We start from the raw sequence: 24428 nt of genomic DNA, 5'->3' as shown, positions 1-24428 counted from the left end.
CCGGTGATAGGAATTTCAACAACAGTGAAAAGTAGTCAAATGTGTAGAGATTGAGGCAAGTCATGAATAGGGAATGGCATGGGAAGCACTCTGGATTCCCATAGGGGCTATTATGAATCACGTTCTTATGGACATTGTTGTAGAAGTATTTTTGTGGACACATATCCTGATTTCTCATACCTATGAAAGGATTTACTGGCCATAGAATAAAGTATACTTAGTTTTTAAGAAATGACTAGACACTCCCCCAAGAAGCTTACACATATGTTTCCTCCATTAGTGACTTGTGCTCTGGAGCAGCTGAGCCAATACACTAGCTCTACATTAGGTAAAATAAAAGAAACTTATTAGAAGGTGATACCTGTGGGGAGATTGACAACAATGCAGCCTGTCTTGAATACATAGACTACATAGAGATTATATATTTTTAAAATTTGGAATACATGTCCTGGTGGAGTCACACATGCTTTATGATAATTTAAGTTTCAGTTTAATCACAGACTTATGCAATTGTTGATTGTAAGCAAGCAGACAGAACAATAAGGCTAGAACAATCTCAGGATGTCCCTGTTGTCTTAGCAGATAGAATGAATAATCTTTTTGAGGCAAATAACAAGGGATTCTCAGAATTATCTGGATATTTGTATATCACCTGTTTGCCTCTAAGCAATACAAAAAGTTATAAGAATTCCAGAGACCAAGATGAGGGTAAGGGGAAACATGCTCTGAGCGAGGACTACTACAGTAAGTAAGATTTACAACTTAAAAAAAAAAACTGTCTTACAACCTCACTAACAATGTATGAAAGTTCCTGTTTCATTTCTTGGTCAGCATTTTGCGTTGTTAATGTTTGTAATTTTAGTCAATTAGGTGGGTTACAATGCAGCTAGGGGAAAATGGGATCCTAAATTCAAATATACATTATAGAGACCCATTCATTAAGTCTTAAACAGGGCAAAGACAAATTTTCCAGATGAGGGAGACATCAACATGAGACCACAATCATATCCAAGAATTCACAGCCGTGAGATTACTTAAATGGAGAACTAAGCAAATAGTCAGAAAATCATGATTCGTGGCAGATCATGGATTCAGTCATAACAATTGTGAGGATGGAGCAGACTTGACAGCACCTAACAACAGCAATGGAACTTGGATAGGGTCACAGTGGAATTCTGTAGGGTAAGCAGTGGACTGTTAAAAGCAAGATCTGCGGTTCAAACTCACCAGTTGCTCCTTGGGAGAAAGATGAGGCTGTGGGCTTCAGGAGATATTGTAGTCTTGGAGCAGCTGCTGGTTTCAAAGTTGTAGTTGGCAACTCAACTTGTAACCCATTACAGCACCAGGGCTCCTGGTAAAAGAGTAGTGAAATGCCACTTTCAGATATAGACCTAGTTACTAGGTTCTCATTTTTCTTTAATGAAGATCTCTATGATTTTTGTAGCAATACTTTTTATTTACTCAAATATATATTACCACAATAACATTTAAGAAGTCATGTCAGATATCAAGGAACAAAGGAGGTAGTTAGGGGGTAGAAAAAGTAGACTTTCTAGTTTAGGCTAATAGATAAGCAGTTAATAAAATTTCCTGGATTAAAGCCAAATACTGCTGGACCATATTCTTCCTACCTTCTCAGAAACTGGTCCTAAGGGAATATATGTGGCATGGAACAATTATTAAGCACCAGTCTCCCACAGGGCACTCACAATGTTCATACCAAGGCTACCTGGGAAATAAATAGATAGGGTATATCTTCTAATAGCCCAGGGCTGGGTGCCCTAAGGGCTATTCCAGAAGCCCTGAAATTAATGAACACAAAACCTTCCTCAGCAGCCCTGTCGTCTTTGAGGGTAGGAAAGATCTGATGTAGTGGTGGCAGGCAGTTTAGCCATGAGCCGGTTCCTGTGCTCTTTGCTTAAGGGAGGGATAGTTCATGTTAATTATTTCCATTGATGTATAGAATTAAAGAAGAGGCACCAAGCCTCCAGAGATGGTGATTAAGATGGACACAGGCAAGGAGGTAAGCTTCCTGACAGGACATGGACACAGTCATGGAGGCAGGCCCTGGTCACAACAGTGCATGTGGACCAAGTATGCCCTAGGTGCCGCAAGGCCTATGGAAGCAAAGAAGGAGCGGTCTCCATCTCCAGAGAATCCAATCACGTAAGGGAGAAAAGACAGTGAAAGTATAACGAAATATTGGCACCTGTGCTGTGTGGGAGAAAGAGTGATACAAATTAAGATATGTTTCCAACCAGTAGACAAGAGATTCCCAAGGCAATCTATGGGAGTCACTCAGTAAGGGGTACAGCAAAGAGGTGGTAGGGAAGGATGGAGCTTGGGTGACTTAGAGCCAGCCCTACTGGTGAAGAAGGTAGGTTCCCTTTACACAGAAAACCCCAGAGTGATTCTTTCAGCATGGTCTTGAAGTTCAGACTCTAGCTATAGCAGGGAGACTCAGCGAGCCGGGCATCCTGGAAAAGGAGGTCTGTGTTTCATTTGGTGGAGTCATTGGGCTGGGACCCACATGGTCAGTGGTTAGAAACCACCTGCAGCTCCCAGAGAGAAAGTTTGGGCTTTCACTCCCTGCCAGTGACTGTCTCAGAAACCCACAGGGGCTTGCTATGAGTCAGCATCAACTCCGAGGCAGGGAGAGAGAGTGCTTTATTTGAGAAATTCCTTTCAATGAGCTGATTCTTCACATCCAGGTGGGAATGGAGAGTGTCTGAGTATCTCTTCTCTAGGTCAAAGCAATTAGTTCGCTATCCCCAGCTGCAGCGTGGTACCAGGTTTTAGACTTCTAGGCAGATGGGGGTGGAAAAATGTGTGTACACAAGCACACACATGTGTACGTACTCGCACACACATTGGTGCACGTGCGCAAGGATTCAGGCAAAATCACTCTTTGCTCTAGGATCCTTTGCAATCCGTTTCACCTCTCACAGGTCTCAAACTCCTGACCACAAAACGGATGGCTTTTGCCTTTTCCAGTGCTCCCGCCGCCATTCACTATTGGATATCTTTTTTTTGATCAGGTGTTGTCTTAGGCACCGGGGGTGATCACAGTGGTGAGCAGAACACATAGGGGACCGACCCTTCCGTTTTCCGTCTGGTGGCAGAGCTGGACGCTGTAAGTACCGTACGTTATAGGTGAGTTTACCTGAAGGTTATGTTATGCAACGGTTATCAGGCATTGCACTCAACATCATACTCGCGTTATAAAAATGTCAGGAGATTTTTCCCTTTCTAGACTCTCAACAGAAAAAAGTGATTGTCGGCATTTTTAAAGGGCAGTGGCAGTTCAGTAGTAGCATCCTCGCCCTCCATGCTGGAGCCCCAGGTGGGAATCCCAGCCAGTGAACTGCACCTGTGAAGCTCTGTGTGCGCTAGGATGCTCTACGGGCTGCAGTGGAGTTTGGTGACTACAGCCGTCTGGGAAGGAAGGCCTGGTGAGCTATTTCCAAAAATTAGCCAGGGAAACTCTATGGATCACGACAGTTTGATCTGCTACCTATCCAGAGGCTGGAACAGGAATGGACAGTGTGTAGTTTCATTGTTCTTGTGGAGTGACGTGGTAGGTTCTCCTGTGAACCCAGGTGACCCTGGCACCTCGAAGCATAGCTCTTCGATGGATAGGGTAGTCTGTATTCCTGTTATCAGTGTTATCACCTTCCCATCTTTTGTCTTGGAGCTTCTGGGTGGTGCAGATAGTTAACGTGTTTGGTTATTAACCAGAAGATTTGAGTTTTGAGCTGGTCATTAAAAAAAGTTATTGGAAACTATGGAGCACAGTTCTACTCTGATACACCTGAAGTCAGTCTCCATGCATGAGAATCAACTCCACTAGTAACTGGTTATGTGTTGTATGATTTGATTCTGTTAGCTTTGAGTTTCTGTCCCAATCAGTGCCCCTCATAGATTCTTGTATATATTGCAGCTACAATAGTGTCATTCTTACGTTTAATAAATGTTAACTAAGTGGTTAAGATTTCTATTTACCTTTTTCCTCTCTCATGGATTTCCTGCTTTGCCTGGGCATATTCTACTAAGTGGTTGAGAATTTTAGAAGACAGAGGAGTTCCACTGCATCCCATACCTTGCAATTCTACAGACATTTATCAACCTCTCATCTGACTTGTCTTTACTATGGAGAGGAAGAACATTATATACTCTATCTGCATAAGTACTCTTGGACTGAGTGGTGTGAAACATTAAATGTTGACCGATGATGTTGGTATTATGGATTCAGAGAAAGAAAGAGAAAGGTTTAAAATCAGTCCTGCTTAACAACTGATAAGGCTTTCTGAAGTTCTCTGTAAGAAAAAGCAAAAGCATGTGTCTTCTAGGAAAAGGAAGGATGTACAGAAAGCTATAAGCTTAAAAAAGATGCAGGGAAAACTTTACACCAGAGTTAGTTATTCAAGGCTAAGCAGCAACCACAGAGATCATAATTTCCTTCTTCTTGACTTAAAACCATGCAAAGCGACCATGAGGAGAGTTAAAAGTTCAAAATTGTGACTTTCAGTGAAACTGGTGGACAGGGATGGCCATAAATCTAAAACACTTGTGAATTATAAGAAGAAAGCACTCCAAGTTTTATGATCCAGTAATCCCACTCTTAGTTGCCTGGGAGTATTCTAGAGAATAAGAGCAGTGGCATGAATAAGCATTTGTACATCCATGTTCACCTCAGTGGAATCTACAGTAGCAAGAAGATGGAAGTAACCCAAGGGCCATCCGTGGCTGAATGAATAAACAAATTGCAATGCATATCTACAACAGAATACTCTTCAATGATAAAGAATAATGATGAGTCTGTGAAACAGCTTATGATATGAATGAATCTGGAGAATATTTTTGCTGAGTGAAATATGCTAGCCACAAAAGTATATGTTACTGCTTTTATTAAAAGTCACGAATAGGTCTGCACACAAAAAGCAACATTCTTTGAAGCTTCCTCGAATGGGAAGTGGGGAAGGAAGAATCACTTATTATATAGCAGTTGTTTGTTAACTCTGCCGACAGGCAAGTCATCACAACTTGACGGAAGAAAACGAAGACAGTGAGAGGTATCTGAAATAAGAGAGCCATGGTAAAAGTTATACAGTGTTGCAACAACAGTAATGATAAGCAAGGTTTGGGTGGTTACATCGGTACATATGTATGCTATATATGGGTTAGGAGGCATAAGGAAGTACATGTGCATATGTAAGAGATATATAGTTATTTTTGTGGGCATAAATATATACATGTTTGTATGTGCTGCAAATATTTATTCATCTATACAATAAAGTGTACTGGGGACATGCTTCTTAGACACAGCCAAAACACTTTGTGGGATTGATTCACTGGTTTGAAGGCTCAGGGCATGGTCTCAAAGGACAACTAGGTCAACTGGTATGACTTTGTTGATTAAGATAATGCCCTATATCCTAGTTTGTAAATAGAATCTGGGATCTTAAAAATGTATGAGCAGCCATCGAAGGTCCTGCATATGAAGCACAGAAAAAATTGGTTCACAAACTAATAGCCTGTGTGAGTCACACTCTCTTTTCCCCTAAGACTAGAAGAATCAATATGGTGCCTGACTACCACTACACTGGAAAGGCCACGTCAGAATAGAAGAAAAACTTAGAACAAGATTCAAATTTATTTTCAGAAGACCAGACTTATAGGACTGATAGAGACTAGAAAATTCCCAAGATGAGCACTGGAGAAACCCTTTTACCCTAGAACTAAAGCCCCTCCAGGATCCCACTCTTCAATCAAATAACAGACTGGCTTTTAAAATAAACAATTACACCTGCAAGGATTGTGCTACTGTAAATGATCAATTTTGTGAGACCAAAAGGTCAACATTTACCTAAAAGTAACCAGGAGAAAGCAAGAAGAGGCAGGGAAACTAGATGGATGGAAATAGGGGAGGGTGGGAAAGGTGGGCATGTGGAATATAACCAATTGATATGAATGGTTGAATGCGAGTCTAACTTATTGTGTAAACTTAAAACACAATAGAATACATATTTAAAGTCCTTTGCCCTACATAGCATAAGGCCATAACTCCTCAACTAAGTATTCAAGGTCCCTCACATCCTAGACCCTGCCTGGTTCACTTAAAAAATATGTACACCAAATACTGTTGAATTTTGATGCATGAACAGCTTCATTTTAATATAGGTAGTTATGTCCATCTCATTAGATAGAGTTGCGAAGGTTATCATGACTATCATATTATTATTTTCTTTTTTTAATAAAGCTATACCAAGGATACCGTTGGTACTTAATATTTGTAGAATGAATGGAAGCATGTTGAATTCCTCAGTAAGTATAGAAAAAGAAACAATGAAGAAATCTGGGACAAAAAGTTATACAGATAAATCAAGCAAGGAACCTATTTTAATGTTTTAGACTTATGTCTCCCACATTTCCTAGCATCATGCATTTAGTGTCAATAAAAGTTCATAGTGTAGTATAATTGGTTGATTAGTGCAAGTGTAGTGTAATTGGTTAAATGAATACAAATGCATTCATTTCATTCGTCCTTTCCCCCCCTAGCATTCCAAGAATGACATGCTCAGCACTTATTCAAGGCAAAATAGGTTCAGAGCATTTGTATGTGTATCGCTGTGGCCTCGCTCTTTGGCCTCTGAGCTCATGGCACGAGAGAATCAGACCAGCATCTCTGAATTCCTCCTCTGGGGACTTTCAGAACGGCCAGAGCAGCAGCGCATTCTCTTCCTTCTCTTCGTGTGGATGTATGTGATCACTGTGGCTGGAAACCTACTCATCGTCCTGGCCATTGGCACTAACAAGCATCTCCACACCCCCATGTACTTCTTCCTGGCCAGCCTGTCTTGTGCAGACATCCTCTTCACCTCCACCACTGTGCCCAAGGCCCTGGTGAACATCCAGACCCAGAGTAGGTCCATCTCCTATGCAGGGTGCATGGGTCAACTCTACTTCTTCTTGACCTTTGGAGATATGGACATCTTTCTGCTGGCTACAATGGCCTATGACCGCTATGTGGCCATCTGCCATCCTCTTCATTACAGGATGATCATGAGCCCCCGGCGCTGCAGCCTCATGGTGACTGCCTGCTGGATCCTTACCAATCTTGTTGCTATGACCCACACCTTCCTCATATTCCAACTTTCCTTCTGCTCTAAGAAGGTCATTCCTGACTTCTTCTGTGATCTGGGACCCCTGATGAAGGTGTCTTGCTCTGATACCCAGGTGAATGAGCTTGTGCTTCTCTTCTTAGGGGGAGCAGTCATTTTAATTCCATTTATACTTATCCTGGTCTCCTACGTTCACATTGTTTCCGCCATTCTCAGAGTCCCCTCTGCCCAGGGAAGGTGCAAAGCATTCTCCACCTGTGGTTCCCACCTTGCTGTTGTTGCCTTGTTCTTTGGGACGGTGATCAGAGCTTATCTGTGCCCCTCTTCTTCTTCCACCAATTCAGTAGAGGAGGACACGGCAGCTGCTGTCATGTACACAGTGGTGACCCCCCTGCTAAATCCCTTCATTTACAGCCTGCGAAATAAGGACATGAAGGATGCACTGGGGAGACTTCTCAGGGGCAAAGTCGCTTTCTCATTGGTTGAGTGACTTCTGTAGACAAACTAGGTGTCTTCCACACCTTGCACAAGGGACTCCACAAACTCTGTGCCTTATTGCCTCCCCTTCCCTGACTCCCTTTCATGAGTTTGTATTGTTGAGGAAAAGAATGATTTACATTGTACATTAACATAATCGGTTAGAGTTTGCTTATTTATTTTTACCTATAAAAATAACTTTTCATCCTTCCTCTCCCTGCCATCTTTCTGTGCTGCCATAATGGTGCGCAGGAACGTCCTGGTCAATGCTCTCAAGAGCATCAGTAATGCCGAGAAGAGAGGCCAGTGCCACCCGGTTACGAACCGTGCTGATGAAGCCCAGCTACATTGGCGAATTTGAAATCATCATTGATCACAGAGCTGCTAAATTGGGAAACTTGACAAGGGTGGGTACTATAGTACAACTGGAGGACATCTTGAGACTCTGCAGAAATTGGTGAACATGTTGATGGCTTATGTCCTATGTTAACAAGTGTGGGTCCCATTTTTAAACCTATCAGAAGACGTTTGGGAAATCCCTTGAAAACTTTAAAACTGGATATTAAATTTGGACAAGGCTATTTAGGTGAAGTGCAGATGGGCACAGGAAATAGACGCACAAAAGGTATAGTGAATACCCTAAAACCAGGTTCAACGATGCCCGAAGCTTTTCTTCACAGGCTCAGATCATGAAAAAATTCAGACAAGATAAACTTGTACCACTACACACTATTGTTTCTGAAGCACCAGTTTACATCGTTACTGGATTGATGTCAAAAGGAAGCTTATTAAAAATCCTAAAGGAAGGAGATAGAAAGTTTTTGACATTCCCACAGCTGGTTCATATGGTTGCTCAGATTGCTGGCAGCATGGCATATAATGAAAGAATGAGTTCTTTTCACTGATGCCTTTGGGATGCTAATATTCTTATAGGATAAAATCCTATGTGTAAAATAGCAGACTTTGGTTTAGCAAGGTTGATCGAAGACCATGTATATACTATACTATAAGACAAGGTGCAAAAGTTCCAATCAAATGGACAGCTCACAAGGCTGTTCTGTGTGGTCGATGTGCAATAAAGCCTGATATATGGTCATTTGGAATTGTTCAGACAGAACTGGTAGCAAAAAGCAGAGTGCCATCCAGGTATGGCGAACTGAGAAGTGCTGGATGCCTTGTCCTCGGGGCTGTTCAGAATCCGTGCGTCAATTGATGAGTCTTTGTTGGAAGAAGGACCCTGATGAAAGGCCAGTATTTGAATATATCCAGTCCTTCTTGTAAGAATACTTTACTGCTACAGAGCCGCAGGATCAGCCAGGAGAAAATTTATAAGTCAAGTAGCCTGTTTTATATGCACCAATCTGCCATAGTGGAAACACACACACACACACACACACACACACACGCACACACAATAGTCCAATCACATCAAGAAGAGTTGAATAATCATCATCACAATCAGATTTGGAACATTTTCTTCATTTTTACAAAATTATTTTATTTGGGGCTCTTCATACATATATTCCATCGTTCTTTTCTACACATTTACTTTCCTTTGAGCCCTTGGGATCAGCTCCTTTTTTCTCTCCCCTCCCCCCTCTCCAACCCTCATGGCCCCTTGATAGATTGTAGATTGTTAATTATTTTCAAATCTCACACTGACCGCTGTCTCCCTCCCCCTCTGGTTTCTGTTGTTCTTCCCCCTGGCTGGGGGTGTGTGGTTTTGTGCCATTCATTGTGATTGGTGCTCCCTCCCTCCCCACCTCTCATTGCCTTCCCCTACCTTTTTGGTATCTCTATTCCCATTCTTATTCCTGGGTTACATGTGCTGTGACTTTTATCTCTTGCCAACATGCTCCCATCTAGACTAGATTGGGAAGCAGCATTGAGGTCATGATAGCGGTAGGTGGGTAGGTGGGGGGCCTGAGGAGGCCTCAAGGGATCAGAGGTATATTGCATGACCCATTAGTGCTCTACTGCACCCTGATGGACTCATCACCTCCCTGTGACCCCTCTGTATGGGGGAGGGGTGTTCTATTGTCCACAGATAAGCTTTGGGTCTCTGCTCCAACCCCCCTCCATTTTCACCAATGCATTTTTGCTTATTTACTATTTGTTATGAACCTTCTGGTGTCCATTGCCTGGTCTTGATGACACCTCATGATCGCAAATACTGGGGTGCTTCTTCCATGTGGGCTTGTTGCTTCACTGTTGGATGGGTGATTGTTTAACTTCAAGCCTTTAAGACGTCAGACACTATATCTTTTAATAGCCAGGCACCGTCCTCTGTCTTCACCACATCTGCTTATACACCCATTCTGTCTTCCGTGATTGTGTTGGGGGCGTGGTGAACAGCACAGAATGCCAGTTTGTTAGAACAAAGTGTTCTTGTATTGAGGGAAGGTATGAGCTGAGGCCCAAAGCCCATCTGCAGTTTCAGCGTATTGCCTTATAAATATATGTATATATAATACCACTATTGTTATGGATTAATGTATTTGCATAAGTGCACACCTCTGTTAATCTCCCTATCTATGCCTTTGCTTCCCAGAGCTTGCCTCTGTTTCCTTTTGCCTCTTCCTGCCATCACTTTCCCCCTTCTTCCACCTCGTAGTGCTTCCTCTCCGCTAGCTTGGTGTTGCTCTAATACTTACGGATCTCTACCCTCTCCTAGATGCTGGGTCTGCTTCCCTAGTTATTCCCCTGTCCATGACACCGTCCACTCACCACACCCGTCTCCCCATCTCCTTCTTCCCCCTCTACCTTCTGGGGCCACTGGCCCCACTGCCTTCTCCATGGCTTCGCTCCGATGTCCAACCCATATAATTAGGCAAACTATCAATGTACTAGTCTGAACAATAAGAAAACAAATGGTTGAAGAAAGGAAAGAGAAAAAGATGAGAAAGAGAGAGAAAAGAAGAAAAAAAAACCCTACATAGGTCCAGGTCTGTTTGCTGGTCCCCATGAGACCCTCCCCCCTGAGGGAGATCCGGGGGCTGCTCCTCCTGGCCTGAAGTCCATTCTTAGGGCTCCTTAGGGGCTCTGTGGCTTGGCTTTACTCCAATTGCTGATCTGCTATATTCCATTCCCACACTGCCTCCCCGCGTGTGTCCCCATAATTGTCCCCTGCTTCTGTATGCTCCAGTTATGGGGCAACATGTCTTGAATTGTTGGTAGTCCCACAGCCCTCTCTGTGCCTTAGCAGCTCCTTGCAGGGACCTCATCCTCTGGTCTTGGTGTGCCTATATGGGATCTAGGCCGACTGCCCCTTTCTCTTTTTCCTTCCTGGTTTGCTTCCATGTGGGCATGGTAAATTGGTTCCTTCCCCCCACCAGAAGGTCTAGTGTCGTTCTCTGTGGCACACACTTCCAGGGCAGGGGTCAGGCTGGTTCTGGTTGGGGCTGGCCCTGTAGTCCCGTCTTTTCATGCATTCCTCCACATGTTATATTGCCCTCCTGGTTTGACGTGCTGTGGTGGGGTCTGTATGCTCCCTCCAATTCTGTGGAGACACAACCAATACTCTTCCCCTGGGTGGGTTAATGCCCTGTTCCCCCCATGTCATCATCTCAGTCTCTCCCCACCCCCACTCTCCCTCCTCCTTCCCTCTTTCCCCTTCTTTATATTGGATTCACATGTACCTCCCTGGGTTTGGTCTGACCTCCCCAAAACTGCCTAAGCTTCCACCCATATATTGTTAGATAAATGCCTTTTCTTCTATTCCTTCTGTGTTGATTACATTGACCTCAGGGGACTCATGTTATACTTGTCCTTTTGCGATTGGCTTACCTCACTTAACAAAATTCCTTCCAACACTCTTCCCATGAAACGACATGTTTCTTGTGATCATCCGTGCTTTTTAGTGCTGCATAGTGCTCGATTTTGTGTATGTGCCAGAGTTTAATAATCCACTCATCTATCGATGGAAATTTAGGTTGTTTCCAACTTTTTGTGATTGTGAATTGAGCCACAATAAATTGGTGTGCAGATGACTGGTCGTGTTTTATTTCTTACCTCCTCTGGGTATATGCCCAGTAGAGGGATGGCTGGGTCATACGGTAGATCAATTTCCATTTTCTCTTGGTATCACCAGATCGCTGTCCACAGTGGCTGTACATATGTACATGACCACCCGCAATGGAGGAGAGTTCCTATTTCACCATAGTCCCTCCAACATTTGTTGCTCTCCAATTTTCTGATTTGGGCTAACCTCAGGGGTATTAGATGGTATCTTAGGGTTGAGTTATTTGCATTTCTCTTATGGCTAATGAACGGGAACACTTTCTCATGTGTTTGTTGGCCATACGGGTCTCCTCCCTAGTGAAATTTCTTTTCAGTTCTTTTGTCCACTTCCTTAGGGGGTTAATGGTTTTCCTCTTTTTGCAGGCCATGAGGGTGTTGTAGATTTTAGTAATAAGCCCTTGTCTGATGTGTCATTACTAGAAATCCTCTCCCAGCCAGTGAATTGCCTTATTATACTCTTGATGAATTCTTTTGAGGCGCATAGGTATTTTATTCTTATTAAAACCCATTTGTTGATTTCCAGTTCACCTGTGTGTGTGCCCTTCCCTATTGCAGTGAGTTCATGAATTTCCTGGACCCATGATCTTAGGCTAGTCCCAATTCCTTCCTCGATGGTCCTCATGGTTTGGGGTTTTACTTCTAGGTCTGTGATCCACCCTGAGTTTGTTCTTGTGCATGGGGTGAGGTAAACATCTTGTTTCATTTTTCTACATGTGGGTATCCATTGCTTCCAGCACCACTTGTTAAAGAGGGTATCTGCTTCCCACTCAATTTTTTGGGATCCTTATTGAAGATCAGTTGTCTATATGCTGATGGTGTTACTTTTAGGCTTTCTGTTCTTTCCCATTGGTCTGAGTATCTGTCATTATGCCAGTATCATGCTGTTTTGACCACTGTGGCTGTGTAGTAGGTGCTAAAATTAGGTAAAGTGAGTCCTCCAACTTTGCCCTTTGTTGAGGGATTCTTTGCTAATTCTGTGCTTCTCTCTATATATGAAATTGGTGTCAATTTTTCCAATTCTTTGAAGAAGGTTGTTGGTATTTGAATTGGAATAGCATTAAATTTATAAAGTGCTTTGGGTAAAGTCGACATCTTTACTATGTTGAGCCTTCCAATCCACAAGCATGGGATGTTCTCCCATTTGTGGAGATCGCTTTGGATTTCCTGTAACAGGGTCTTGTAGTTTTCCTTGTATAGGTCTTATTTTATTTTGTTAAATATATTTCTAGGTTTTTCAGTTTGTTTTTGGTTACTGTGAAGGGTACTGCCGTCTTGATCTCCTCTTTCATAGTCCTGTCCAATGTATGTAGCAAATCTATTGACTTCTGTTTGTTGATCTTGTATCCTACCACTTTTCCATAGTCCTCTGTAATCACGGTAAGTATTCCCATTGTGAAGCATTTGGGGTTTTCAAGGATCATGTCGTCTGCAAATAGCAATAGTTTCACCTCCTTCTCTCCCATTTGGATACTTTTAATTTCCTTCCATTGTCTTATGTTATTAGATAGCACCTCTAGTATGATATTGAATAGAAGTGGGGACAAGAAGCATCCTTATCTGGTACCCTTTTTCTACATCGACTATGATGTTGACTGTTGGCTTTTTGTAGGTAGTTTGTATTAGCTTAAGGAATTTTCCTTCCAGTCCTATCTTCGTGAGTGTGTTAATTAGGAATAGGTGTTGGACATTGTCAAATGCTTTTTCTGCATCTATCGATATTATCATGTGGTTCTTATAATAATTTTTCTTACTGATGTGGTGTATAATATGATGGATTTTCAGATGTTAAACCATCTCTGTGTCCCTGGGATGAATCCTACCTGGTCATAGTGGATGATATGTTTTATATACTTTTGTATTCTATTGGCCAATATTTTGTGAGCATTTTTGCATCTACGTTCATTAGAGATATTGGTCTGTAGTTCTCTATACCTGTGGGGTCATTGCTATATATAAGAACCCCTAATAGAATGACTTGTTAATAATGTTAATAAAAGAATATTACAAAGATAATGAATCCTTGACAACTATGCAGAATAAATAGGAGAAAGATAATGGATTTTTCCATGAACATTTTGGAGCCTCCTGTGATACCTTTCAATTTCACCCCCATAACTAATTCTAATTGAGTCGTCCTTCATTTTAAAGTTATAAAGATATTAAAGGTATATTTCTTCCCTCAATAAACTTAATATCAGAAGAACACACAAAAAAGAAAGTCTGCTCTTGTGCACTTGTGGCATTTCACCTAGCTCTACAAATGGAGGTGAACCTTAGACTTGGGGGTAGCATTTTAGTAAATGGAGTAGAGGAAATATGCTTCAGTTAGTGTTTAAGCAAGAAAAAAGAAGCCATTCTTGGTAGTTTCATAGAAAGAGACCTAATACAGATAAATCTGCACTTATAATCAATAACAGGGTTACACTTATAATCAATAACAGGGTTAGAAGAGCAAAAGCTATGGAGGCCGCCATCAGCATTCAGGTCTACTGTCTTACTTGAGATTAAGAAAACCAAAAATTTCTGCTACCATTGAAATGTAAGAAAACCACAGAAAGATAACAGATGTCAATACTAAGATGATGGAGATGCCAGAATTATTTGACAACTATTTCTAAATATCATAGAATGATTCATTTCAATTTACAAATATCTGAGCATTAAAAATACTGCTTGAAGTAATTAAACTATGGGATGATATATGTGTATTAATTCCCAATAAAATGGTTTTGGAAAAATAAAATTAAAAAAAGATCTCTGTAAAGAAACCAATAACCAAATGGAGAGATATATCATGATTTTGAATTCCAGTTCCCTTCAAATTGGTATACAGTTTCAATGTAACTCTTATCAAAATCTCCACAAGATTTTTGTGCATGTATATAGACAAAGCAATTTTAAACTGTAGTGAAAAGGAACTAGAATAAACTTTTTTAAAAAGAAAAATAATACAGTGGGAGGGTTTGGTCTACCCAATGATACTAATTAGCTTCAATAATCAGATTGTGCTGCCCAAGAAGGTTAAGAACATAATAAGTGAAACAGAAGAGAGAACCCAGAAATATGTCCAACACATTTTTGACATAGATATGAAAACAATTCAGTGGAAAACACTTCAATTCAACAAATTGTGTGGGTGAAATTGATGGCAAAACAGAAACAAACAAATGAAAATAAACAAAGCAATCAATATCTTGACCTATGTCTCACTCTTTGTCAAAATTCAACTCAAAATGAATCAGACTTAAATTTAAAATGGAAAACTTTAACATTGCTAGAAAAATAAAGAGAAAAATAAGAGAAAATTCTGAGCGTCTATGACTCAGAAGAATTCTTAGACGTAACACCAAAAGCATGTCAAAAGAACTTTCCAAATTTAGAAATCAAAATTAATCAAATTAAAAGCTTTTTTTCCCCTGTAAAACGTTATGTTTACAAGAATTAAACATATTGAGGTACCCATTCCTTGGGAAATGGAATTCTGACTTTTGGGCAAAATACTTACAAAGCATCTATCTGATGGAGTGTCATTGTTAGGTGCTCTCCAGACAGTTCAGACTTATAGGGACCTATGTACAACAGAATGAAACACTGCCTGTTCCAGCACCATCCTCACAATTGTTGTTACGTTGAGTCCATTGTATTAATCAGCGCATGGAGGCTCTTTCTCTTTTTCACTGACCATTTATTTACCTTACCAAGTGTGGTATAATCTGTTGCCAATTTTAGACTATTAAGAGTAAAGGGGTAGAGTTTAGCCTGTCAGGTCGCTGCTTGATGACTTCATTTGGAGGCGATACAGAGATTAATAGCTTGCTGGAGGTGGAACATATGCACTCTGCTTGGTATTCCTGATGACAAGACACATGGAGCTACACTAGAGCCCTGGAGTTGGAGGAGCCATGTGGAGACCCATGCCGGGGCTGAGATGCTTCCACTGCCACTGTATCCACAAGACTTCCCACCCACTGGCCTGTCATCTTCCTGCATTCAGCATCATTGCATGTGTTTCATGAGTCAGAAGAGGAATTTATAGATTGGTATCAGACATTTGGACCAATATCAGACTTACGGACATGATCTGGACTGGGCTGGGATGTTTCCTCAATATTCAATTGCTTTTGTATATAAAGTTCTTTCTTATACACATATGAGTGTCTATGTGTGGGTTGATATGGGTGGTGTCAGCCCCCCACCACTAATCACGGGCACAATTGTATGGTTGAGGTATATAAATATTATATTAAAGTTATCAAGAGCATGAGAGATAGAAATAAGGGAGTCAGACACATTTCATGGTAGCATGCTCACCTCAGCCCCACATGGTGGTTCGTGTGGAGAGAGGGGGATGGGAAGGAGGACAAGGGGAAAGGGAATAGGGGAGGAGAGGGAACTGATGAGAGGTCAAGGGCGGAGTTGAGTGAGAGATCTCTCTTGCTAACCCAGGCCTATATACCTTTGGGGCATGTAAGCCCACTAATTAAAGGTAAAGACATACATCACAGGAAGGGGTTGCACTATAGGCTATACAGCAATGAGAGGGGGACAATCTAGAGATATACACATAATAGGAAGGGGAGGGATTGGGGGGTATACATGTGACAAAATGGGCAGATCCTAGAGTCAGGATGGCAGCTTAACTTTGGATGTCTCAGAGCAGGTTTGATCTGTTCTCTGGATCCCCGTGGAAACCATTATCAGTAGGGTGTGAACTCCACCTACAGGAACCAAATCAATGACTTTGGGCGGGCCTGTCTATTGTCCTTAACAGCAAGGAGAGGGGGAGGGGGGCTACAGTAGTCTGGTGACTGACTGTCTTCAGAGAGGATGTCTGTAAGCATCTGACCTCCCCCCACATCTATGAATTTGTTTCTCTAGTCTACCCAAACCAACACACCAAGCATTGTATCCTTTTCTAGGGGTTGTTCTCTCCTGATAATGTCTACAGCATGTGAAATGCAGTCTCACTATTGGTGCTTTTAAGAAGCATTATGACTGTACTTCTTCCAAGAAAATTTGTTTTTTCTTCTGGCAGTCTACTACTTTCAATATTCTTCAACACCACCATAATTCAATGCATTGATTCTTCTCTGGTCTTTCTTACTAATTTTTCAGCTTTCACATGCATATAAACAACGGAAAATACTATGGTGTAGGTCCAGGTGCACTTTATTCCTTGAAGTAACATCTTCGCTTTTTAACACTGGGTCGAATGACCCCGTCACAGGGGTCCCCTGATTCATAACAGTAGCAAAATTAGTGATGAAGTAGCAAAGAAAATATTTTATGGTTGGGGAGGGGGTCACCACAACATGAGGAACTGTATTTAAGGGTCACGGCATTAGGAAGGTTGAGAACCACTGTGAGTTTTTTGCATCAACTTTGCCTTATTCAATATGTCATTTGATTTCTTGCCTGCTGCTACCATGAATGCTGATTTCAGATCAAATAAAGTGAAATCCTCAATAATTTCCATCTTTTCAGTGTTTACCATGGCGTTGCTGACTGATACAGTTGAGAGGACTTTTGCTGGCTTTACATGGAGTTGTAACCCATACCAGGTATGGCTAACAATACTGTATGTAGTCTTTGCTCTTTATCAGAAAGTGCTTCAAGTCCTCCTTATTTGAAGCTAGCAAGTTTGTGTCATCTGCATATTTCAGATTGTTGATGAAACTTCTTCTAATCTTAATATCCATAATATATAAAGAACATTGAAAATTCAGTAACAAAATCCCCAAATTGCCATATACCATGGGTAAAAAACATGAAGAGACATGTCACTAGAGAAGCTAGTCAGATTGAGGGGAAAATCACATTAAAAAAGTCAGTATCTGTGATTGAATGATGCAGTGACATGACATTTGGGTTAATGCCCTAGTAATAATAAATATAAAGGAAAAAAAAACCAAGTATAGATCCAGGAATGGGTGTTGGACTTACACTAAATCCTAGCTCCAACTTAAGAACAATTAGTCTTTTTATCATAGTCCTTACACCTCATGCTCAATACTTGCCCTCAGGAAGGGAACACAGAGGAGACAGGTGCTATAGCAACATGTAGTGAAGAAATTAGATGGTGCCTGGCTATTAGATAAAATAGTATCTGGGGTCGTAAAGGCTCATCTCCAAAAAAGCAGCCATCTAAGTGAGATGTCAACTAAGTCCACATGGAAGAAGCACACCATCAGCATTATATGACTGTGAAGCATATAATCTGAAGTTGAAGGAGGGATTAGTATCAGAGCCTAAAGTGTGAGAATCTGGTTTTCAGAAGGTGTTGGCTGACAGTGGGAGCCCAAGATTCGTTTGTGGAACTACATAGGAAATAAGCTTCTGGTGAACTCCCTCTCTCCATGATTGAGGGACAGTAGAAAAGTGGTTACTAAATAGGGTGCACTAGAGAGTTGAGTATAAAAGATCAAAGACATAAATTTGACCTGAGCAGTTAAAACTATGCATGCTGGACTTGATCTGATTTCCAAAATGTTCTGTATTTTTGGTTTGTATTCTTTTGTTTGGTTATTGTTTGTTCATATTAGGGTGTATCTCAGAGGTTTTAGGACATTGAGGGTCACCCTCCTGAAGTTGTGTTATACGTTTTTTTTTTGTTTTTTGGTATATGAAACCAACGATTGATGAATCTATAGAGCAGTGGTTCTCAACCTGTGGATAGCAACCCCTTTGGGGGTCGAATGACCCTTACAGGGGTCACTCGATTCATGTGGGGGTCACCACCACATGAGGAGCTGTATGAAAGGGTCGCAGCATTAGGAAGGTTGAGAACCACTGCTATAGAGATAGTAAGTAAAATTGGGTTTTAGGGAGGAGGGGGGCATAGTGGTGGTAGTGGGGATAAGGGGAGATGATGTCAAAGAGTCCATGTAGAAAAGGAATATTTGGAAAGTGATAGTGGTAGCAAATGTACAATTCTGCTGGATGTGATTGAAGTATGGAATGGTATAAGATGTGTATTAATTCCCAATTAATAATATATTTTAAATGTCAATATCATTAAAATTAGTTAAAATCATAATGATAGATCTATAAACACCTGTCAGAATGACTAGAATGAAAAAAGTCATATCACCAAATTCTAGAGAACATTTGGGAGAAACTGGATCACTCACATTATTGGTGAGAATTTAAAATGGTGCATTTGCTTCGGAAAGAAGTTTGGCAGTTTTTGATAAAACTAAATATATTAAGCTATTACATGACTCAACAATTGCATTCCTGGATGTTATCTCCAGAAAAAATAAAACTTAAGTTCACATAAGCATATAGGAGCTTTGATTTGAAATAGCTCACACCTGGAAATAATCCAAATGTGCTCCTGTGCTCCCAACTGTGGTAACCAACTATGGAATATTATTCAGCAGTAAAAAAGAGTGACTACTGATAGATACAACTCCAATGACTCTCCAGAAAATTATGTTGAGCAGGACATGTGAACCTCAAAGTTTACTTAGAGTTTGTATGTGTACGAGATATGCCATATATATATATATATATATATATATATATATATATATATATATATATATATATATATATATGCTGTCTGACTGCCATTTTAAAATGACTAAATTATAGAAATATGTATTAGGCAGGGTTCTCTAGAGAAACAAAAATAGGACATATAATTATATATTAAGGATTGGTTCATATAGTGAGAAAGAATACAATAGCTAAATAGTCCACATAGCAATACAGGGGGCTCAGTCCCCAGATGATACACTGGAGGTCCTTCCAATTCACACAGGACACTGGTCCAAGGTCAAGGAAGTGGAGTCTGCCCGCAGGCAAGATGAGCAGAGCTGACCACAGGCAGCCGACATGGTGGCAAGGTGGGGTGGCAATAGCAGGGACATAAGTTGTTGAGGTGTAGCAGAAACCAGTAGTGCAGCAGTGCAGAGAAGCTAGGTTGCAATGGAGCCTCAAGACATGCCAATGATGGCACAGAGACACAGTTCACCATGACTCACAGGTTGGCTCAGCCCACGGGTAGCACAGAGCAGCTAACTCAGGCGCTGGTCCTATCACCAGAGAGAAAGAGGAAGAGGCTAGCCCCAGAGAGCCTTTTTCTTGGTCATTTTCAAATTGCAATGCGACCTGATTGACAGGCTAAACTCAGCCCACATGTTCCTACAGGAGCCATGTTGGTACAAACCCCTAACTTTAGCGAAATGGAAAATAGACTAGTGGTTATAAGGGTTTAAAGTGAGGACGGGGGCAGAAGGTATGTGCATGTGCTATAGGACAATGTAAAGGATTCTGTGGCAATGGGAGTGTTCCATATTGTGACTGCCTCAATGTTGTGAATATTACGACAGACACACCAGCATGCAGAATGGGGAAAAGAAGATCTCCTGTTTTAGATTTTACCAAGTTAGTGAATTTTGAAATTTTGCGACAGTGTGAGTACATGCATGAATGTGTTGAAATAAAGCATTAAGATTATAGTTAAGAATTTTGAACTCTTAACTAATTCTATTGCATTTTCTCCCCCTCCTAGAGGTAACTATCATCAGTTTTCTGTTTATCATCTTAATGCGCTTTCATAACTTTACTCAAAAGTTATACATGCACAGAACCAATTAGCACTGCTTTGTAGTGTTCTCCTGAAACTTGTTTTCTAAAACAGTTTTACCAACATATAATTCATGTATCACACAATGTAATAGTTCATTCATATTAAAAAGACTTGTGAAATCTTTAGCACAATCAATTCTAGAACATTTAATTCTTTCCTGTACTCAATGTTATTAGCTTCCCAGACCCCACTCACATCCCCTGTCATAGCCATAAAAAACTATTAATCTAGTTATTGTCTTAATAGTCTTACCTATCTGAATTTTATGTACAGAAAAACATACAAACAGAAACAAAAAATTCCAGTGAAGAGAACAAAAGAAAACCAAGAACATTTCAATAAAAAATAAAGCAAAAAAAAGTCCCACTAAAATGTAATGTTTTAAATTAGAAACAAAACCAAATTAAAAATAGGTCAAAGGGGCAATTGAAAGATAAATTGTACAGACATAGTTAGGTAAAACTTGGTTTCCACTCAAACTATTTAAAAAATTTATCCATGCACACACACAGATTATATATATATATATATATATATATATATATATATATATATATATATATATATATATATATAGAGAGAGAGAGAGAGAGAGAGAGAGAGAGAGAGAGAGAGAGAGAATGGCTACCCAATCCCCCCAAAGGAATTTTTTTTCAAAGCTATATGTTTAAATTTTTTTGCCAAACAACCTTATCACCTTCAAAGTACTCTCCAACGTACACTTAATACATTTGTCAAATCTGCCATTCCATTCATGGAAACATTTTCCAAACTTGTCTATTTGGATGGCTGACAGCATCTCCCTTGTTTTGTTCTGCACCACATCTACTTCATCAAATAAATCGCTGTCTTTTCATGTTCCTCTTCATTCTCAGAAACAAAAAGAAATGGCAAAGAGCAAGGTCAGGTGAGTAAGGTGAGTGAGACAAGAGAGGCATGCTCCTCCCCCCAACAAACAAACAAACAAACAAACAAACAACAAAAACTAGCACACTGAGATGTCGTGGTGGCAAAACCAGTCACCCATCTGCCACATATCAAGCCTTTTTTGTTGCACACTGTTAAGCAATCTTTCAGAACTTCTAAATAGAAAATTTGATTAACAGTCTGACCTGGTGGAACAAACTCCAAATGCACTCCAAATAGACATTTTTGTCTGTTCAGGAAGTTGAAGGATGTGCAGAATGAGGTTTGTCATCAATCGACATTTCACCTGTTTTGAAATGAGAAAACCACTCATAAACTTGAGTTTTTCTCATAGCGCTGTCCTTGTAAATTGTGTTCAACATCACAATAGTTTCTGCAGCATTTTTTCCCAAGGAGGAAACAAAAATTTACAGCTGCACACTGTTCTCTTAAATCAGCCATCACAAAAAATGAGGTTCAAGCGAAACTGCTTTAATGAAAAAATTCATTGTGACCAGAGAGAGCCTTCCCAGGTGATGCCACTGAGTGCACCAACTCAGAGCAAGTTGCTCAATGCTTGCCTTGCGGGAAAAGTCCATACTGGTTTTTGCCATATAAACAATGTGGAAATTACCTTTCTTGTACATTTGTCTTTGTCCAGGGTTCCAGATATTTGTCTTTTCCCAAGGTTGTTGAGGATATATAGCTAAGAATGAATATCTGGGGGTAAGGTCACGGACACTTTAAATTTTATCAGTGAATGCTCTTGGAACCTGCTCAAATCCTTTGCATTGGCTGGTTGCTTATGCCTTACAGCTGCACCTTTTTTGTAGCTTCCACAGAAGAAGTCAGCCATTGGCAATGACTGACTGACAGAAGTTATGCTACATTGGTTCCTTGCCTTGAAAGAGGATTGACCCATCAGTTGCAATTCTTACTCTAGAACTCTTCTTGTATCCCCCACCCATTGAAGTTTATATGCTGAGACCACACCCCTGCTTCCTTCGCTCTTCTTTGAAAGCACTCTTTTAATTGAATACTTTCTCAGTCCCCACAGGAGGCTCTACTTCCCCCAGAGTTGGAGGTGAACCAAAGCCAAACTCACTGCCATTGATTGGATTCTGACTCTTAGTGACCTACAGGACAGAGTAGAACTGACCTTGTGGATTTCCAAGGCGAAATCTTTTTTTTCTAAATCATTTTATTGGGGGCTCGTACAACTCTTATCACAATCCATACATTCATCCATTGTGTCAAGCACTTTTGTACATTTGTTTCCTTCCTTATTCTCAAAACATTTGCTTTCCACTTGAACCCTTGGTATCAGCTCCTGATTTTCCCCTCCCTCCCCCATACCCCACGAACCCTTGATAATTTATAAGTTATTCTTATTTTGTCCTATCTTACACCATCGGACATCTCCCTTGCCTTCACCCACTTCTCCACTGCCCGTCCCACAGGGAGGAGATTATACATAGATTCTTGTAATCTGTTCCCCCTTTCTCCCTCACCTTCTCTCTACCCTCCTGGTATCACCACTATCACCACTGGTCCTGAGGGGTTCATCTGTCCGGGATTCCCTGTGTGTCCAGTTCCTATCTGTACCAGTGTATATCCTCTGGTTTAGTTAGATTTGTAAGGTAGAACTGGGATCATGATAGTGGACGAGGAGGAAGCATTTAGGAACTAGAGGAAAATTGTATGTTTCATCATAGCTATACTGCACCCCGACTGGCTCATCTCCTCCCCGTGACCCTTCTGCAAGGGGATGTCCAATTTCCCATGGATGGGCCTTGGGTCCCCACCCCACACTCCCCCTCAGTCACACTGCTATGATTTTTTTGTGTGTGTCTTTGATGCCTGATACCTGATCCCTTCAATGCCTCATGATCTCATAGGCTGGTGTGCTTCCTCCATGTGGGCTCTGTTGTTTCTTAGTTAGATGGCCGCTTGTTTATTTTCAAGCATATAGCACCCCAGACTCTATATCTTTTGATAGCCGTGCACCATCATCTTTCTGCACCACATTTGCTTATGCACCTACTCTGTCTTCAGCGATTGTGTCGGGACAGGTTGGTGTGCTTCTTCTATGTGGGCTTTGTTGTTTCTCAGCTGGATGGCCGCTTGTGTATCTTCAGGACTTTAAGACCCCAAATGCTATATCTTTTGATAACTGAACACCATCAGCTTTCTTCACCACATTTGCTTGTGCACCCGTTATTTCAGCAATCATGCCAGGAAGGTGAGAACATGGTGTTCTTGTGTTGAGGGAATACTTGAGTAGGGGCCCACTGTCCATCTGTTTCCTTAATACTAAACCTATAAATATATGTACATAGATATATTTCCCCCTCATATATAAATATATTTACATCTGTATATGCCTGTATTTAGATCTCTATAAATGCCCTTTGCCTCCTAGTTCTTTCCTCTATTTCTTTGTACTTTCCTCTTGTCCCACTAGCATTATTCAGCCTTCATTTGGGTTTCAAGAATTCCTCTCAGTTACATTGTCCTTGATCCAGCCCTGCCAGACCTCTTACACCCTCCTTGCCATTGATTTTGGATCACTTGTTGTTCCCTTGTCCCTGGGTTTGTTAACACCACTTCCTTTCTCCTGCCTCCCCCACACCCATGTCCCCCCAGAATTGTCATCCCATTGTTCTCTCTTCCGACTTATTTATCCTGCCTATCCCTTCCAGGTAGACATGCAGTGACAACAACATGCACCATCACTAGACTGAGTACAACGAAGCAACAAGAGAACATAAGACAATAGCTACAACAACAAACCCTATCAATAGTTCAAGGTCTATTTTTTGTCCTTTAGGAGTGCTTTCCAATTGAGTCTGATGGGTTGCCATTCCCTGGCCCCACGTCTATCCCTAGTATTCCCTAGGGACTTCATTGCTCTGCTCTCCCCGCTGCTCTGCTTCATGCCCCCAGAGGCTGACTTAGGCGTAGTGAGCTCAGGGTGGGCACAATTCCCGCCGTGTGTCTCTAGTGTTGTCCCCAATGGTGCTTATGTGTCAGTGAGGAACACTGTGTCCCGTGGTGAGGCTGGCCCTGTAGTCGTCTCTGTGCATTGCTACTCTGAGCAGAAACATTGTCCTCAGGGCTTGGTGAGCCAGTATATGCTTCACTCTTTTTTCCTCCCTCTCCCTCCCCCCCCTCCCTTCATTTGCTCCTGTGTGCTCTGATCAGACAAGTCCCTCCCCTAGAGCTGTAGCTTCAGTGTTGTCCTCGGAAGTGAATCCTTCTGGTGGGGAGGGTGGTGCTGTCCACTTAGTTGGTAATGGGGCCAGCCC

The 24428-nt window shown here is 41.3% G+C and overlaps 1 protein-coding gene and 1 pseudogene across 1 annotated transcript; both read left to right on the top strand.

The window, feature by feature from the left end:
• The first annotated feature begins 6657 nt into the window (after positions 1-6657).
• On the top strand, positions 6658-7611 carry LOC142458174 (olfactory receptor 1P1-like). Its single transcript, XM_075559227.1, has one exon. The coding sequence runs from the start codon at positions 6658-6660 to the stop codon at positions 7609-7611; it is 954 nt and encodes a 317-aa protein (XP_075415342.1).
• A 375-nt stretch (positions 7612-7986) lies between these two features.
• Positions 7987-8930, top strand: LOC142458654 (tyrosine-protein kinase Yes pseudogene; annotated as a pseudogene).
• Positions 8931-24428: the final 15498 nt, after the last annotated feature.

The sequence above is a fragment of the Tenrec ecaudatus genome, chromosome 10 (assembly GCF_050624435.1).
Source record: "Tenrec ecaudatus isolate mTenEca1 chromosome 10, mTenEca1.hap1, whole genome shotgun sequence".
Classification (NCBI taxonomy): Eukaryota; Metazoa; Chordata; class Mammalia; order Afrosoricida; family Tenrecidae; genus Tenrec; species Tenrec ecaudatus.
This window is presented reverse-complemented; position numbering and strand designations above follow the sequence as displayed.

Excerpts from the sequence above, each read along its gene's own strand:
- LOC142458174 (XM_075559227.1), top strand. The coding sequence starts at position 6,658 with ATGGCACGAGAGAATCAGACCAGCATCTCTGAATTCCTCCTCTGGGGA.